General features: G+C 47.5%; 1 protein-coding gene across 1 annotated transcript in view; it reads right to left on the bottom strand.

Annotated features, from left to right (window-relative positions):
* chd5 (chromodomain helicase DNA binding protein 5) overlaps window positions 1-17,983 on the bottom strand; it is a 92,061-nt gene that overhangs the window by 5,663 nt on the left and 68,415 nt on the right. The window contains exons 29-36 of the mRNA XM_059952130.1: window positions 17,541-17,685; window positions 15,066-15,231; window positions 10,242-10,303; window positions 8,426-8,564; window positions 7,598-7,741; window positions 6,915-7,023; window positions 4,976-5,108; window positions 2,601-2,796 (exon numbers count right to left, since the gene is read on the bottom strand). Of these exons, the coding sequence (XP_059808113.1) occupies window positions 2,601-2,796; window positions 4,976-5,108; window positions 6,915-7,023; window positions 7,598-7,741; window positions 8,426-8,564; window positions 10,242-10,303; window positions 15,066-15,231; window positions 17,541-17,685 (1,094 nt within the window). The remainder of the gene's footprint in view (window positions 1-2,600; window positions 2,797-4,975; window positions 5,109-6,914; window positions 7,024-7,597; window positions 7,742-8,425; window positions 8,565-10,241; window positions 10,304-15,065; window positions 15,232-17,540; window positions 17,686-17,983) is intronic.

Raw genomic sequence — 17,983 nt, forward strand, 5'->3', positions numbered from 1 at the left:
GGGGCAGTTATCAAAATTAATTAAATGGGCAAAAGACCTAAAGGACAGGAGAGTCGCTATTTCTGTGGTAGGTCCTAGGATATGCTGACCTGAATGGGTAGTGTAAATCAATCCACTAACTTGCAGAATACGACCATGCAAATATGCACAGGGATGTAATGTACAGGATTTGGGAATAGCACCTGTATATCAGAGGTCAGAGAGCTACTTCCTGTGCAGTAGAGTTCTAGGGTTGCAGGTGACCACTGTAACAGCATTGAATATATTACTCTTCTATTTTACAGGACAGGAGAGAGTGCATTGATCAGAATTGGGATAATATTCCTTTTGAGCAGTGTAATGAATTAGTGTACTATTCCTGTGTACAATCCCAAATAACAGCTTGTGGTTCTGCAACACCTTCAGCTTTAAAAAATTTGAAGTAGCTCACAGGAACATCACCAAAACCCACAAAGTACACATCGGGAGAGAGAACTGAAAGTTTGTTGGGAAAAGGCAGTTTATGGAGCAGCTTCGAAAGTGGGAGAGCGAGGGTTTGGAGCACGGATTTCCAGATTTAAAGCCTGAAAGTACAATCACCTGTGGGTTCAAAATGGCAGCGGCTCAGAGATCTCAGCCCGATGGACAGGCGGGGGTGGCTACAGAGAGGAGGAGAGAGAGAGGAGAGGAGAAGTGGGGGTGGCTACAGAGAGCAGGAGAGCGAGTGAAACCAGGGAAAGATTTGGAAACAATGCAAATTTTTTAACTGAAGCTGACCAGAAGGGGATGGACTTTGGGGAGTACACAGACCAGGTGGGCTGCGGGCAGAACTGAGGGAAATCTAAAGATTATGGGGACGGAAATGTGGTCATTTAGAGGATTTAATGGCCAGTTCTAGAGGTAACAAAGACTCGGATAAAGTTTGTGCAGCAGAGATGAGGAAGAGCTGGGTAATGTTACAAAGTAGTGGAAAGTAATCCCTAACATGCGTCCCAAAATGGTGTCCAAAATGACCTACAGCATTGAACCATCCAGTGCAGCACCGTACAACAGCCAGAGAGAGGACATGGAGGGCCCAGCAATTCCAGGGCAGTGAACCACTGTGAACCTTGGGGAAGTTTCTGAATGATGTTGCTGGGGTTGATGGAGGAGAGGTCTAATATTCATGCTAACTGTGCTGGAATGGGGACAGAAGCCACTTACTGCAGGAGATTCTCAATCTTTGATCAGCAGAAGTAACCAAGTACTTTTTTTTAAAAACTGTGTTCAATGTACCTAAAACTGCAACAAGGGGAGAGGTATCACACCAGGGGTGATGTGTGGATAGTCAGAGGCTTTTTCCCAGGGTTGAAATGGCAAACACGAGAGGGCACAGTTTTAAGGTGCTTGGAAGTAGGTGCAGAGGGACGTCAGAGGTAAGTTTTTTTTACGCTGAGAGTGGTGAGTGCGTGGAATGGGCTGGCAGCGACTGTTGAGGTGGATATGATGGGGTCTTTTAAGAGACTCCTGGATAGGTACGTGGAGCTTAGAAAAATAGAGGGCTATGGGTAACCCTAGGTAATTTCTAAAGTACATACGTGTTCGGCACAGCACTGTGGGCCGAAGGGCCTGTATTGTGCTGTAGGTTTTCTATGTTTCTATAACAGGAGGAGGTACACTTTGTGTGTACAGTACAGGGTTACATTGCCTGAGTGACAGGCAACAGAAGTAGGCTGCCAGGCACTGAGGTGCAATTTGTGTCCTTCATGGTAAGACGTCAAGCCCAGTTCCTTCCAGTGCAGAGTAACTAATGCAACCCATGTCTGCCCCCTAGAGGCCGGGCATGCTGTACCTCGACAAGCTGGGGGCCGCAATATAGGGCAGGTTGCAGAGACGCTAACCACTCACATTTCCACTGCAGCCAGAGGTTAGGTGTGGTTTATCCATTCAGCCGCAGGGTTCAGTTTGTTTACCATGGCTTTGAAGCTTAAACAAATCCTCTTTAGATGTTGTCAAACATTCCACCAAACAGGAACAAATTAGCTGCTCGCCCTGATGGTACCAGTTTGGTGACCCAGTTCAAAACAGCAAGATAAACAGTTTGAGGGGGTCTAGACCCAAATGTTAAACCAGAGACCCAGGTCGTCTCTCTCGGCCTTATTAAATACTCCACAGCAGGTTATCTAATAGGGTGCTGGACCACCTCTAACTCCCAAGGCAAGTACAACCTAATCTGCACTCCACTGTCTTAAAAGTACAGAACTGTTCCCCACCCCCAATTTCACTGCATAGTTTTGTCTGTACCGTGCAACCTGGCAACTTTTGAAACACGGGTAGAGGTGAGCCCGGCTGAGGCTGTTTGTCAGCGTAGGTCTGTGCGATAATCCACCCCCAGTCCCTACTTTACACCCAAAAATAAATTAAGATCACAATTACACCAGAGGCACTTCATTACAAAAAGCTGAATTTATTAGCAGATTCGCTAAAAAAGGAACAATTTTTACAAGATATTGCGGGGCAGTGCAATGGTGCTGAAACTATTCTCTTAACTTTCAATCTCTACGATGTCCAGGACCTGTTTGAGTGGTCACTATGGAGACGGGAGGTAGACGGAAGGGGGGGGCTGAGCTCACGCGACAAACCTTTGTGCAGAACTGCATTGGCGGGCTTGTTACCGGCCAGAGACTCCTTGGAGAGATGCTGGTGGCTCTCGGCTAAACATTCAACCTCGGCGAAGCGGGCGTTGAGAGCCATGGCAGGATGGTTGGGGTCCTGGGTCATGTTGAGGTAAGCGGCTCTCCGTAGCTGCTCTTCGATCACCAGAGCCTGCTCCAGGAGCTGATGTCGGGGAAAGTGGGGTGAAGACAGGAGAACGGGGGGGTCAATACAAGTAACAAAAGCCATTAGCCAGTTCAGCAATATCTCACCCACAACCACTGGTAACCCAGAGACCCACCACAGCACGCCCACCCACACCAGGTCAGCGGGAGTGAGGGGACTGGGGAAGGGGCAGCTGGGGAGTTGCAGAGAGCGGACACAAGGAGGTAATCAGGGCCCATGCCCGGAGCATTACACAGTAGGGAAGAGCAAGGGTACCCCGGGCAGTCGGGACAGAGGAGTGGCAGTGGATGGGCGGGAGGGAACGGTGGGAGAGGAGGAAGAACAGGTGAAGATTCATAACTGAAATTCATTCAGTCCCAAACTTCTCATAAGCAGATAACTTTGCGAAAGTGAAAACAAGGCCACTGACTTCCGCAATGTAATTTCCCACAAATTTTAACAACCAATCTGAAACAGCGAGATACGTCAGCCTGGACACGCAGGAATGTTTCCTGCTTTCCAAGGCAGGCCAGGACTTTCACGTCCACCTCAGAAGGCAAAGGGTGGCTCTCCTGAGTGTGTCCCCACAGTGCAGTACTGACTCAATCGGTCCACATCAAACACTCAGATCTCTAGTCTGAATCAACAAATTGTAAAAAGACTTGCTCACAAGCATATGGGATACACTCACGTGTAAAGTCACACACTTGGAAGTCAAAGTTAAGTTTATTGTCACATGCACAAGTACACATATATACATGTGCTTTGAAAAACTTACAGCATTAAACTTACAGTACAGTGCAAAAAGTTTTTTATATATATAGTGCCCAAGACTTTTGCACAGTACTGTAGTAACTTCATGTATTGCACTGTACTGCTGCCACAAAAACAAAACAAATTTCATGACAAATGTGAGTGATGATAAACCTGATTCTGATAAGGGTCTCTATTGTGGACTGAGAGCGGGAAGAGGAAGGGAGAGGGGAGAGGGAAGCACCAGAGAGACATTCTGTGATGATCAATAAACCAATTGTTTGGAATCAAATAACCTTGCCTGGTGTCTCAGGGCTGGGTGTGTCTGCACCTGTGCCAACCCCGTCCCTGGCACTCCTCTGCCACCTGTCCCACATCGCTCCCATGGCAATCTACCCTTGCCATTCCCTACATTCTTTGCTCCTGCCAGATTTAAAAACTCACTTTTGGCTCCACATTGACAAATACAGTGCTCTGCAAAAGTCTTATGCACCTTAGCTATATATATGTGCCTAAGACTTTTGCACCCTTCTGTAAGTAATACCGAATGCCAAGGCACATATGTAAGTACACACAAAAATCACACACTGCCTGTTGCCAAACACCCTGCATTACAAGCTTCCTCTATTTCAGTAAAAAAAAACTGTGGCTGCTTCATGTAATAGTAGCACAGGTCACCTCATTTCTTTTATTAGCCCTCCGCCAACAAGCAACCAGGCTGGGGAAGAACTAACCACCAGGATTGTGAGTTGGGAGGGGAAGCAGAGGGAAATGTAGGGTTGTTCATGGCCTTATCCCGGTTGAGACCACCCCCCCCCCCCCCGAGTATCTAAATGTGAAATTGGCTGTCCCAAATGACATCAGCAAAAGGCACAACTTTCCTCCCATGTTTTTAATCCCAGTTACCTATAAAGGAGCAACCGAACCCATAACACTGTCTGCTTACAGACACAAAGAACTTGGATTTCACAGTTAGTGGCAAATTCACTGGTAGTCACAGGAATTCCAGGGATCACTAAATCCTTTTGAGTGTGGAAAGGGAAGTCCGTTTACAACCTGTCCCTTATGTGTGAACTAAAATGTCAGCAGTATAGAACTTTGGGAATTCCGGGGATCACCAAGTCCTTTCGGATGTGCAAAGGCAAGTCCGTTTACAACCTGCTCCTTATGTGGGAAGTACAAGGTCAGCAATATAGAAATTTGGTCGTGAGTAACGGCCACTTGGTAGAGTGTTGTAAAAAGCTGTCTCATTCAATGTCCTTCAAGGAAAGGATCTCTTATCCTTTTCCCCTGCAGACCCACCATGTGCCATCTCCTATGTGCTCTCCAAAATGGTCCAACAAGCCACCCAGATGAGGAATGAGCAATTAGGGGCTGTCCAGTCCCTGAAAACTAAATGAGTAGATATAAATTGTAAACACTCCTGAGACAGCAGCAAATTTACCTTGAACCTCCTGGCCAGGAACTTGTTCTTCATTTCCAGGAAATTCCCCTTGTTCATCTCCGCCTTGAAAGGTTCGTTGATGATGGTGTATCTGGGATCATTTTGGATGTCTTGCCATCGAGCATAGCCGTGACTGTACAGAAATATTAAGGAGAACAGAGCAACAGGAGGGAAGATGCCAATGCACTGTTCCTGCAGGGGGGTTAGGGCAGATGGATAGGTCACTGAAAGCTCAGAACGTCTTGTAGCTGCACTAAAGAGCCCCACTTCCTCAATCTCCATCCCAATTCTCCCACTTAAAAAATCGCAGGGTTTTTTATAAATACGTGAGTAACACTGTCCTGGTTTTAACATAAATAACACATTTTATGTTTTACACCAGCTACCTGTGCGTTTTCCAAATTAATGCACTTTTCCGGGTAAATGGGAAGTAAATAATTCATCAGGTTGAGAATATATGCCACAAATGTTCAACAAACAAGTCACAGCAACAAACTTAACACACTGAATAGCTCTGGTCTTCATATCGCAGACAGGAAGATTGAGGAGCAGGGAGGCATTTCTCAGATTATAAACATGAGAAAAACTGGGAGGGGTTCTATTTCAAAGACTGATTTCCTCACTTGCAGACCCCTATCAAGTCATATTGGCAACGACATCTCCTCCACAATCTCCATCAGCACAGGTGCATCAGAAGTCTGTATGTTAGTCCCCTGCTCTACTCGCTTTATACTTATGACTGTGAGGCTAAGCACATCTCCAACTGTATATTTTAAGTTTGCCAATGACACCACTATCAATGGCCGAATCAAGGATGGAGATGAATCAGCACACAGGAGGGAGACTGAAAATATGGCTGAGTGGTGCCCCAACTCAATGTCAGCAAGACCAAGGAGATGATTATTGACTAGAGGAGGAGGAAACTAGAGGTCCATGAGCCAGTGCTCATGGGAGGATCAGAGGTGGAGAGGGTGAGCAACTTTAACTTCCTTGGTGTTACCATTTTAGAAGATCTGTCCCGGATCTAGCAGATAAGTGCCATTGTGAAGAAAGCACAGCGGCAAAGATTTGGCCTGTCATCTAACCCTTTACAGGTGTGTAGTGGAGAGTACATTGACTGGTTGCATCACGGCCTGGTACGGAAACACCAACGCCCTTGTACAGATCATCCCCACCACTGAGCACATCTCCACAGAGTGCTGTCACAGGAAAGCAGCATCCATTATCCAGGACCCCCACCATCCAGTCCACGGTCTCTTCTCACTGCCATCGGGAAGGTGGTACAGGAATGTCAGGACCCACACCACCACATTCAGGAACAGTTATCACCCCTCAACCATCAAGCTCTTGAAGCAGAGGGGATAAGTTCACTCACCCCACCATTGAACTGTTCCCACAACTGTGGACCCACTTTCAAGGACTCTTCATCTCATGTTCTCAGTATTTATTGCTTATTCATTATTATTAATATTTTCTTTTGTATTTTCAGTTTGTTGTCCTTTGCCAATCTATTGTTTATCTGCCTTGTTGAGTGCTAGGGAAGTCTTTCATAGATTCTATTGTGTTTCTTGGACTTACTGTGTCTGCCCGCAAGAAAATGAATCTCAGGATTGTATGTGGTGATATAAATTTACTCTGAACTTTAAATTACTAAAATCTTCAAGGTTACGAAAGGAATCAAAACAAAGGAAATAATGACGGTTCCGCTTGCAGATATGACAGGATTGTGAAGGATTGCTGGAGAATCTTCAAACCGATGGGAGTTTGAGGATTTCAGGACATGGCTGGTGAAGGACACGTCAACGACACTCTGGATACAACGTCATTCCGTGATCCAGACACTGTCCCTCAGTCTATATAACCACCAGGGTGAGTTACTACTGCCTTACCCCCCCCCCCCACCCCCTCCCATCAATTCCCTGTCTCGGGTAATGGATACGCAACAATGCCAGCTAGCAGCCAGTAGTCGTGTCTCCTGTGCCAGATGTCGTAGATCTTTCCGGAAGAAACAGCAGCTCGTTCTTCATTCTGCCAAAGTGTGTGCAACTCTGACAAAACAAAAACCAGAAGTGTTACCTTGCAAACATCTCCATTCAAAGATCGAGCCCAGTTGCTGAAGTAATGAAATTCTGCTGTTAGTCTGCATTGTGACAGAACTGTTGGTCTCCACGGAAACGGGTGTGCTGAGGGGGAGAAGCCCACCAGCGCTGGCACACAATGGCAGATTGGACGTGGGCAAGGGTCCACTAGCACTGACCCAGGCCTGCGGGAGAGACGGTCCCACCAGACACAGAACGGACATCTTGGAGAGGCGAGAGGCCGAAGATGCTGGATTCTGGAGCGACAATTTGCTGGAGGAACTCAGTAAGTCGAGCAGTGGAGAGAAGGGAACTGTCAAGGCCCCAGGTCAAACCCCTGCGTCTGGACTGAGAGGGGAGGGGGAAGTGGTGGGACAGGGAGAGGATGAGGACAATGGGTAGATGGACCCGGATTGGGGAGGGGAGGCAGATGGAGCCTGTTTCAGGGGTGAAGGAGTAGTGGAAAGGGAGTGAGAGAATTAATGTAGTTCCTCTACACTGAGGGAGTGACAGGATCTATAGACAGGCAGACAGGGCCCGGTACCTGTGAAACCTCCATCCGCGATATTGAACATAAATTTTCCTTTGCCAGCCTGCTCCTTTCTGCTCTCTTCCTCCTTCATCTCTTTCACTATCTCACCATTCTGCAGGCTTTCTGCAACGTCTTTGTCCTCGTTGGCCTCTTCAGCTTTAAAAGAAACATCGCGTAAGTACCAGTCCGGGCAAAGCTGAACGACCAGCGCAGGTGCCAGGCTGCTCGGGGCAACAGCCACCGCCAGCCCCGCGGGGAATCCTGGGAGCACTCTCAACAGCGGCACAGAGCCACAATCCTCACCATCCCCTCCCCCAGGCACCGGCGAACTCCGCACGCCAGGACAGCAGATAACGGGTCAGGCTCGGCTTTGAGTGGGCAGTTTGCGGGGACCACCACGAAGTCCAACAGAGGGGCTGCCACACCATCACATTCCCCGGGATTGGGGGTCCCCAATCGGACCCCCCCCCCCCACCCCGGATAATGGCATAAAAGAGGTTGGGAATCCTTGCCTTGGGTAAGGCGTGGAATCTTTCAACTGCCTGCGGATCAGCGAATCAGCTGGCTCTATTGAACTGCACCCGAGCAAATTCTGCTGCTTATCCTGAATTCTGTTTGCCATGTCACAGACAGGATAATAACCATCACTACTACAGTTGTTACCATATTTCTAAACTTCTAATGGTTGTAGCCCATATGAAGAGCAGTCACTGGTCTCCGAGTCCCCTTGTGAGGTCTGGGATTAGAGCTGGAGACCTCACTCATGGTAGCAACAAGCCTTCAGACCCACCCCACACACGCGCGTGCATACACACACACACACACACACTTAATCGGCACCTTTGGGGCGAGGGGGTGCAGTCTGCTCCAGCGGTTCGTGCCCCCCTTTCTCCTCGGCTCCGCCCTCGCCCCCTTGCTTCTTGCAGTCCAATTCCTGAGGCTTCTCACTGCCAGTAGCTGCCTTCACCCCGCTGGGAATCTGTCGGCGAGAGGAACATCAGGAAATGAATCAGTGCCTGTCTGGACTTCGACTGCCAGGCTGACCCCTGGAGCAAAACGTTTCTCCAAGGGTGTCCCTCCCTTGGTCGGAGTTTGTAGATCTGGGACCTCAGTCTAGAGCCCATTGTTTATGAGTGAACCCAGTCAGCATGTGTGTTCAAACGCTGGTCTTAGAGGAAAGATTGTTTCTGGGGGTTCAGAAACCCTAGCAGACTTCAGGCTCCCCATGCCAGAGTATCCATATAGAAACCAGCTAGGGCCCACTTGGTGCACACTGGAGATCTGGGGAGGTTAGTGGGCACATACAAGGGAAGAGATTACCAGGAAGTAAGTGAGGGAATGGGATTACTCCAAGCCGATGGGCTGAATGGCCCATAGTGATAAGGAAACATGATCTGATATCGGTTTGTGACCTTCTCACTGCTTTCACAAAACCGTTTATTTATTTTGAGATACCACACAGTAACAGGCTCTTCTGACCCACTGAGCTCACACCACCCATGTGACCGATAAACTACTAACCCATATGCCCTTGGACTGTGGGAGGAAACCAGAGCACCCGGAGGAAACCCACACTAAGTACATGCAAACTCCTTACAGACAGCAGCAACTTATCTTTAACTTTTAGATTTTCCTGTTGAAGGGATAGTTTGAGCCAAGAGAGGATCCCTTCAACATCTAAAGGGGACAAAGTCACAAACTCTACGGCTGCTCCTTAGAGGGAAGGAGTGTTTATCAACTCAAGCCCAAGGGTAAGCTTTTAATAGACTCGGCTGTGAGTGACTTCAGTTAAAACAGAAGTTAATGCTTCTCCTGATGTTAAGAACAAAAGTGCTGGAGATACTCTGGTCAGCAAGTTGCTGTGGAGAAGGAAGTAGAGTTAATGTTTCAGTCCACAAGCACGATTCCATAAGATCAACAGACATAGGAGCAGAATTGGGCCATTTGGCCCATCAAGGCTGCTCTGCTATCCTATCATAGCTGATTTATTATGCCTCTTACCACCATTTTACAACTTCCCACCACTCATCACTTTAATAATCATTCTCATCCTGGCCTCAGTCCCCTAGAGTCCACCAACAATTAGGCCCATTTCAATCTCTGGACTGAACTTAAGCAATCATGACTCTGTTGTTTACAGTCACATCTTTTCCAGGCCCAATCGCAGCTTCATTTGTCCGGTCACTTCGTATCCATCCCACACTGCCAAGCCCACTGCCGTTAACCCACTCCCACCCATCCCTCCAAATCTCCCCCTCAGGGCTTCAGCATTGTTCGTATTTTACACCCCCCCCCCCCCCCCCCCCCCGCTGAGTTCTGACAAACTGAGCTGAAACATGGTCTGATTCTCTTTCCACAGATCTCACCTGACGTGCCGGGTTTCTCCCAGTTTTCCAGTACTGTCTTTTGCAGCAAATCGGTGACCGGCTGACAACTGTACCTCGGGCAGCCACAGTAACAGTAGTTACCTCAGTACAAGTAACTGTTCGCACTGCACAAGACCAGTAAACTTGTTTGTATCTGGTTACAGTGAAATTACTTCAGGTGAATGGAACCTCTCTGATTTCTGTATTAAATGGGCCACTGGGCAGCTCTTGCTCAGTCCCGAACCATAACGCCAGGCTCAGAGACTCGCTCGCATCCCTTCAATACTTGCCTCACACTCCTCCTTTTCCCTCTCGTTGTCATCCATCACTTCCGCACAGCAGCCATTCTTCTCTAAGAGGAGAAAGGATAGCCTCAGTCAGATTACCTTTACAATCCAACTCTTTGACACCCCATTCCCCACCCACCCACCGTCCCACACTGGAAGCAAGGTGTCATAGACCCAGCTGATGGCCAAGCCTCACTGCCGAGAGATAACCTACTGATCTTGTTTCAGAAGTACCACTTGAAGCGAGATGGTAGTGCGTGTTTGCAGCCCCCCCTTCACCCATTGCCAAGACTCCCTCCAGCCGAGGTTCTTGACCACGGCTCCAACGATCTGTACGGAATAGACACGTTAAACTCTGCACCGAGTCTCTGTCTGAAGGTTATGGGCTCAAACCAAACCCCAAACGAGAGGCCTGGACAATGGATTGACTTCCCAACTTTCCAAAAGGAATGTGGCAGTAAGCACACAGTCCATGTCTACACTCGTGGAAAACCCGGAGAGTTTTGTGTCTTATCCAGTCAGCAACTTAATCTGCTGGAACGAAAGCAAGATAGGCACATGCTCACCATCTTTCTCCAACAAGCCCTTCACATACCAGCCTTGTCCCTCCTTTCCCAAAGCCACAACACACACTAACTGCCAGAGGAACTCAGCAGGTTGGGCAGCAGCTATGGAAATGAGTAAACAGTCATCAGGACTGGAAAAGAAGGGGGTAGATACCAGAATCAAAAGGTGGGGGGGGGGGGGAGAGGAGGCGAGCTGCCAGGTGATAGGTGAAGATAAATGGCTGGAGAAGAAGGAATCTAATAGGAGAGGAGAGTGGACCATGGGAGAAAGGGAAGGAGAAGGGGACCAGGGAGAGGTGATAGGCAAGTGAGAAGAGGTAAAAGGCTGGAGTGGGGAGTAGAAGAAGAGATGAGGGGAAGGGATTTTTTTTTTAAACAGTAAAGAGAAATCGATATTCATGTCATCAGGTTGGAGGCTGCCCAGACAGAATATAAAGTGTTGCTCCTCCACCCTGAGGGTGGCCTCATCTTGGCTCCAGAGGAGGCCCTGGATCTACATGAGGGAACCGGAATGGGAATCGGAATTAAAATGTTTTGGCTGCCAGGAAGTTCCGCTTTTGGCAGATCGAGTGGAGGCACCCGACGAAGCGGTCCCCCAGTTTACGACAGGGTCTCACCAACGTAGAGGAGACCATATCGGGAGCACCGGACACAACAGACGATCCCAACGGATTCACAGGTGAAGCGCAGCCTCTCCTGGAAGGTTTGTTTGGGGCTCTGAATGGAGGTGAGGGAGAAGGTGAATGGGCAGCTTGCAGGGGTAAGTGTGGCGGGGGGTGTGATTAGTGGGAAAGGATGAATGGACAAAGGGAATTGCGGAGGAAGCGACCCCCGCAGAAAGAGCAGGAGGAGAGGGGGTAAAGATATGGGTGGTAGGATCCCTTTGGAGATGAGGAAGTTGCAGACCATGGTGTATTGGATACAGAGACTCATGGGGTGGTAGGTGAGGACAAGAGGAACTCTTATCACTGTTAAGGTGGCAGGAAGATGGGGTGAATGTAGATGTTTGAGAAGAGATGTGGGTAAGGGCAGCATCAATGGTGGAGGAAGGGAAACCCCGTTCTTTAAAGGAGGACAACATCTCAGATGACTTGGAAAGCAAAACTGCGTCCTGGGAGCAGATCTGGTGGAGGAAAAGTAACGGAGGAAAGGGAATCTTTTTTAACAGGAGACAGGGTGGGAAGTGGTACGGTCAAGGTAAGCGTGGGGATCGGTAGACTTATAAAAGATGTCAGTTGGCAGTTCATCTCCAGAGACGAAGGCAGAGAGATCGCAAAAAGGGAGGGAATTGGAAATGGGCCAAGTGAGTTTGAGGGTGGGGGTGTAAGTTGGAGGCAAAGTGGGTGAAGCTCACGAGCTCAGCATGGGTGGATGAAGCAGCACCGATGCAGTCATCAATGTAGCAGAGGAAGAGTTGGGGAGCATTACCGGGGAAGGCTTGGAACATGGACATGGCCAATGAAGAAACAGGCACAGGTGGGGCCCATGCAGGTGTCCATGGCAACCCCTCAAGTCTGGAGAAAGTAGGAGGAGCCGAGGGGAAGTTGAGGGTGAGGATCAGTTCTGCCAGATGGAGACCAAGTTTCCCAAATTCTCCTTTCCTTGTACGGCATCCTTAACTCAGTGACAGGTGAGCTGTTATCAATGAAACATTTGACACTGGGCCATGACTGAGAGAGTACAGCAACCTCCCATAATCTTGGTCAAGGATGGTATAGGCAACTTCCGACAGGAAGAAAGATACAGAGGCAGCAGCTGCAGGCATTGAGACCCAAGACGACACACAAAATGCTGGAGGAACTCAGCAGGTCAGGCAACATCTACGGAAGGGACTAAACAGTTGATGTTTCAAGCCCAGACCCTTCATCGGGACTGGAAAGAAAAGGGGCAGAAACCAGAATAAGAAGTGGGGGGAATGGGTCAGAGTGCAAGCTGGCAGGTGATAGGTGAAACCAGGTGAAGGGGAAGGTCAGTGGGCAGGGAAGAGGGGTTAAGTAAGGAGCTGGGAGGTGATAGGTGGAAAAGGTAAAGGGCTGAAGGCAGAGGACTCTGATTGGAGAGGAGACTGAGCCGCGGAAGAACAGGGAGGAGGAGGGAAACCAGAGAGAGGTGATGGGCAGGTGAGTGTGATCCATGCTGGTCGCCTTAGCAACAGCAGGTGCAGGAGCCTGAAGTGCAGGAAAGGAAAGAGGAGACGATCACGAGTTCAAATGTGGAGCAGCACAAACATCTGAGAGCACTGTGAGATTGGAGAGAGCCTGAGGCCTGTGAGATCTTGGAGGAATTTGAGTAAAAGAACAATCTTTTTTAAAAAACTGTCTGTGCTTGAACGGGTTCAGTGCAGGTTAGCAGGTCCAAGGGACATGTGTTTGGATCCAGTCTGCAGTTTAAACCTGCGAGGAAGAGTTGTGTTTTTAATGATTCTGTAATATTTGAGGATGATACTCAGATTTGAATAACAGTTTTCTCAAGTGACTATGGTCCTGTACAATCACTAAAAAACTGTATTGAACAAATCACTGATTGGATGAGCCAAAATTTCCTCCAGTTAAACAAAGAGAAAACTGAAATAATTGTTTTTGGTGTCAAAAAAGAACGATTAAAAAGCCAGTGCTAGTAGAGTTACTAAACGAAGCCAGAACCTGAATCAGTGACGAATCAGCATGTAGAAGGGAGAGTGGGAATATTCTTGTGCAGGGAGACCTCACTGAAACCTACCAAATGGCAAAAAGCCTTGGCAGAGTGGGCATGGAGAGAATATTTCCTATGGTGGGAGAATCCAGAGGACACAGACTCAAAATAGAGGGGCATCCTTTTAGAATGGAGATGAGGAGGAATGTCTTTAGCCGGAGGCTGGTGGGTCTGTGGAATTCTTTGATCCAGGAGGCTGTGAATTTCAAGTCTTTAGATATATTTAAGGCAGAGGCTGATAGATTCTTGATTGGTCAGGGGATAAGGCAGGAGACTGGGGCTGTGAGGAAAAATGGATCAGCCATGATGAAATGGCAGAGCAGACTCGATGCGCCGAATGGCCTAATTCTGCTCCTATACCTTACGGTCCTATATGAATGGTGCCACATCCACCTTCACTCAATGTCAGCAAAACCAAAGAGCTGATTATTGACGACAGGAAGAAGGAATCAGAGGTTCATGGTGCCAGCTCTCATCAGGGATTAAAGGTGGAAAAGGTCGGCAACTTTAAATTCCACGGCATTATCATTTCAGAGGACCTGTTCTGGGGCCAGTATGTAAGTGCCAGTACAAAGAAGGCATGGCAGTGCTTGTACTTTCTTAAAAGTTTGCAAAGATTTGCCAAGACATTTAAAACTTTGACAAACTTCTATGAAGTACTGACTGGTTGCATCAGAGTCTGGTACGGAAATACCAATGCCCTTGAATGGAAAAGCCTACAAGAAGTAGTGGATACGGCCCAGTCCATCACAGGCAAAGCCCACCCCAGTAACAAGCATATAACAAAGAGCACCTTCGCAAGAGAGCAGCGCCTATCATCAGGGACCTCCATCACTCGTGTTGTGCTCTCTTCTCACTGCTACCATCAGAAAGGAGGTACAGGAGCCTCAAAACCCACACCACCATGTTCAGGAACATTTGCTACCCCTCAATTATCAGGCTCTTGAACCAAAGGGGATAACTTCACTTGCCTCTTCACTGAACTGTTCCCACAACCTATGGAGTCACTTTCAAGGACTCTTCAACTCATGTTCTTGATATTTATCATTAATTTAATACTATTTTGGTATTCTTTCTTTCTGTATTTGCACATTGGTTGTTTGTCTTTCTTTGTCAGGTGAGGATTTTTTGTTGCTTCTATCGAGTTTCTTTGTATTTACTGTGAATGCCCACAAGCATTGCAAGTGGTGACATTTACGTACATTGATTATAAATTTACTTTGAACTTTTGGAACGTAACAGGGACTGAACAGGTTCTTCATTATTTCGCACACAGCTACCAGTGTGGTGTAGATGCTGCTGCCGAAGGGCTGCGTGAAGGGGGAAAGTTGAGAGGGACTAGGGCATGAGCAGAGGGTGACAGCGGGCATAGAAACCTCCACAGCTGGTTCTCCAGCGACAGCTGACAAAGAGAGGAGAGTTCAGGTCAACAGACAAGTCTGAGGTACAAGCTTACCCTTGCTGTTATCGCCCGGAAACATATTAGCCCACCAGCCACCCAACAGCCCCTTACACTCGACCCTTAGACAGGCAAACAGTGGCATTTGAATTCTGACCAAGTGTAACGCACCGGTGGAGCTGTGAGCTGGTACCCCAGGCAGCGGGCAGGCAGGGCTGGCAGCAACAGGGGTGCTGGCATCAGACGACGGGCAGTCAATGGGCTTCTTGCTCTCCATGTTCTCGGGCACCATCTCAGGCGTGCTGTACCTCCCGTTGATGTATTCAAACTCCTGCACCTTGGATTGATTTTCCAGAGAGATCATTTCAGTGACAAGTCAAATCAGGAGGGAAAAAAAACTGGTGCAAAATGGGATTGTCAGGACTGTGGGAAAGTCAGGACTCAAATCAGGTGACTCAGCAATTAGGCTATGAAACAAGTTTGGGAACAGTTCATCTAGCTCAGTTGAACTTCAACTATCAATCTCACTGAGAAACTGTCACCACATAAAAAGGAGAGGACATTATCTGACTTGCTGGATGAGGCAGAGGGAGCATTAATTCATATGTAACCTACGGTGCACATGCTCTGGGAGTGTTTTACAGGACATTACAAACACAGGTTTAATCTCCCACAAACCAGTGCTGTATCTGTCCTGGGAAGAGTTCTACTGAGAGGTGTGGAGCAGGGGTTCCAGCCTCTTTCATGCCTGACCCCTAACATTAACGGAGGGGTCTGTGGACCCCAGGCTGGGAACTCCTGGTGCAGAAGGAGCTTGTTTTCTGTATTTGTGTTGTACCTTTACATGGGAAAATGTAGAGAGCTCTTTGCCCTCGTCTAATCCATGGAATATTTGAAACTGCCATTAACTACTAAAATGTTTTACTCACCACCATTAAATGGACAAACCTTAAAATAAAATTACCATGAAAACAGTTCTTTATCGGAATGCTGACATTAACCTTTCTTTATCAGCCAAGCCTGTACTTTACTTATTGTGAGATATAAATGTGTATGACTCCTTATTAACCAGAGCCATAACAGTGATTGGTTTCAAGTCTATTCGTGATCAAAAAGCGACCTGTTTATATTTGCCACATGTCCTGCTGATACTTAAACTGCCCACTAGTGGGCAGCACTGCTGCCCATTCTACCAGTCCCGACTTGTCCACTCGCTTTGATTGAAAATTTTGAAACGGTACAAAGCATCATGTAATAGCATTACCCAAGTTGGTGAACATCCCCACGTTTCCTGCTTTTATTTCAACTCCAATATTCACAGCAATTTCTTACACAAGTGATATTGCTAAGACTCACTATAAACATCTTAGGAACAGCTTCTTCCCCTCTGCCATTAGATGGTCTGGGTACACTAACTCCCTATTCCTCTTCTGCACTATTTATTGTAACATATAATAGTTTTATTTATGTCTTGCACTGGTCTACTGGCATAAAACAACACATTTTAAGACATAAGTCACTGATTCTGCCCCTCAAAGTATCTTGGCCCCTTGTTGCTAGGATTGTGTTTAGCACAAGTAGAATTCAGTCCTTGCTTTTAATGGCTTCACCATATCTGAAGTGCATCTTCATAGTAAATCTTCATAGATTTACTAGATTTACCTGGGTTTCAGCACCTAAGTTACAGAGAAAGGTTGAACAAGTCTTTATTCTTTGGAGCATAGAAGGTTGAGGGGGTACTTGATAGAGGTATTTAAAATTATGAGGGGGATAGATAGAGTTGACGTGGATAGGCTTTTTCCATTGTGAGTAGGGGAGTTTCAAACAAGAAGACATGAGTTGAGAGCTAAGGGGCAAAAGTTTAGGGGTAACACGAGGGGGAACTTCTTTACTCAGAGAGAGGTAGCTGTGTGGAACAAGCTTCCAGTAGAAGTGGTAGAGGCAGGTTCGGTATTGTCATTTTTAAAAAAATTGGATAGGTATATGGACAGGAAAGGAATGGCAGGTTATGGGCTGAGTACAGGTAGGTGGGACTAGGTGAGAGTAAGCGTTCGGCACGGACTAGAAGGGCCGAGAAGGCCTGTTTCCGTGCTGTGATTGTTATATGATTATATCAGCAAGAACTCACTGACAGATGTAGAAAATACCACAGCATTGTCTGAAAACACTACATATCCTGGCCAATGCTTGCCTTACAGCAAATTTTTTTTTGAAGTTTATTGCATTTCAATGAATTGTCTACGTAACCAAAGAACATGGCTCCCACAAGTTCCATTACAGTGAGGGGCCTGTAATTGTATTGCAACAGCCATAAAGCATTTTGGGATATGCTCTGGCCATGAAAAATCCTTCAGACCAGGAAATATAAGCCAGTGAATAACAGTACCATTCTTTCTACCATTTTACTTCCAAGTCAAACCCGATACCCCAGCCCTACCCTCTTGAATTAATGGGAGGGGGTTAGAACAAACATTCAATCCTGAAGCACTCCCGTCAATGTTAACGCTTTTAACTTGAGCTCGGGTAACAGGAGCTCCCAGGGCACACACAACTGCCATTTCCACTCGCCCTTCGACAGCATGTCAATACGTTAAAACACTGTGCCTAGCGCAGGCGACAACAAGCTGCAAGATTGCCCACACTCACCTTCTTCCTGACCAGCGACATCACACCTATCCTAGTGAGCACATGTTGCCGGGACAACCCCTCACGGGGCACACCATCTGCAAAGGTCTCGGATCCGTCTGCACCCGGTTCACACAAGTGTCTCATAAACAGTGAGACGTAGGCTCTGCGGAGAGAACAGTAGGCCAGCTTAAACCCAAGACTGGAGATACCCTACCAGTAAAAAAGAGAAATTTAGTGACAAAAACTTCCTTTAAATGTGAGCGAGTGGGAGGTCAGTAAGCTCAACAGTAGTGAAGCACTTTGCCTCCTAACCTCACCTTCCTGGGGCTGAATTTTCAGGGCTGGATTTAGAGGGTGTGGAAGAGGAGCCTAAGACAGAAGGTGTTTCCCAATGAGTAGAAGAACTGTACATACAAGAAGCTGAGGGAATGGTATAAGAGAGTAAGGGAAGAGGGCGAGGA

Source organism: Hypanus sabinus, chromosome 27 (assembly GCF_030144855.1).
Source record: "Hypanus sabinus isolate sHypSab1 chromosome 27, sHypSab1.hap1, whole genome shotgun sequence".
Classification (NCBI taxonomy): Eukaryota; Metazoa; Chordata; class Chondrichthyes; order Myliobatiformes; family Dasyatidae; genus Hypanus; species Hypanus sabinus.